Source organism: Sinocyclocheilus rhinocerous, unplaced genomic scaffold (assembly GCF_001515625.1).
Source record: "Sinocyclocheilus rhinocerous isolate Xijiao unplaced genomic scaffold, SAMN03320098_v1.1 scaffold360, whole genome shotgun sequence".
Taxonomy (NCBI): Eukaryota; Metazoa; Chordata; class Actinopteri; order Cypriniformes; family Cyprinidae; genus Sinocyclocheilus; species Sinocyclocheilus rhinocerous.
Window position 1 is genome coordinate 3,411 of NW_015653490.1, and position 762 is coordinate 4,172.

The window sequence follows — 762 nt, forward strand, 5'->3', positions numbered from 1 at the left end:
AGCATTCAGGCGGCAGTAGGTTGTAGGGCTCACAGTCTGTAAATGTGTGTATATATATATAAATAATAAACATTCTAAAAATATATATATATATTTATTATGTTTTTTATTGTAAATGCAAGTTACTATTATTATTATTTAGAAGCATTAAATAAAATGAATAGTCAATGGAGGGAAAAAAATTATTCTTATTATTAATCGAAAAGTATTTAGTGAGACCTTTATAATATAATATAATTAGTTAATATAAGTTGTGTAAACACTAACCTCGCCTGAATAATGGTGTACTTGATGTTGAAATACACTGGTAGAAATGTAACATACTACAATACTGCCATCTAGTGATCCACACAATTCAACTGACTCTTGATGAGACCTTGAACACAATGTTTAGAGCCATAAAACTGACTCTGGAATGGATGTTGAAGACATTAAGTAGCACAACATTATACTTCACTGTATTAAATATGAGCGATAATTCACTTTAAAGACCAGTTCAATAGTTTTTGCATCAGCAGAGACTGACAGTTGAATTTCTACACCAGATCTGATGGTTTATGGGTTGATGGCTCTGAAGCCTTGTTCATGGTCATGAATTCAATCCAGTTAGTACGGAAGCCTCGTGAGTAAACGCTGGTGTCGATGATCAGACCCCAGAGAAGGCTGCGAGCGGTTTTCTCTCTCCGAGCCAGACGCGCCTCTCGTTCGGTCACGTTGAAGCTGACGTTGATAAGCTGTAGGAGCAGCAGGTGCAGCAAAGCT

At 36.0% G+C, this 762-nt stretch overlaps 1 protein-coding gene across 1 annotated transcript in view; it reads left to right on the forward strand.

Moving 5' to 3' along the window:
• Positions 1-19, forward strand: part of LOC107716372 (coiled-coil domain-containing protein 191-like) — a 3,421-nt gene extending 3,402 nt beyond the window's left edge. Inside the window, exon 3 of the mRNA XM_016522782.1 lies at positions 3-19. Coding sequence (XP_016378268.1) covers positions 3-19 — 17 coding nt within the window. The remainder of the gene's footprint in view (positions 1-2) is intronic.
• Positions 20-762: the final 743 nt, after the last annotated feature.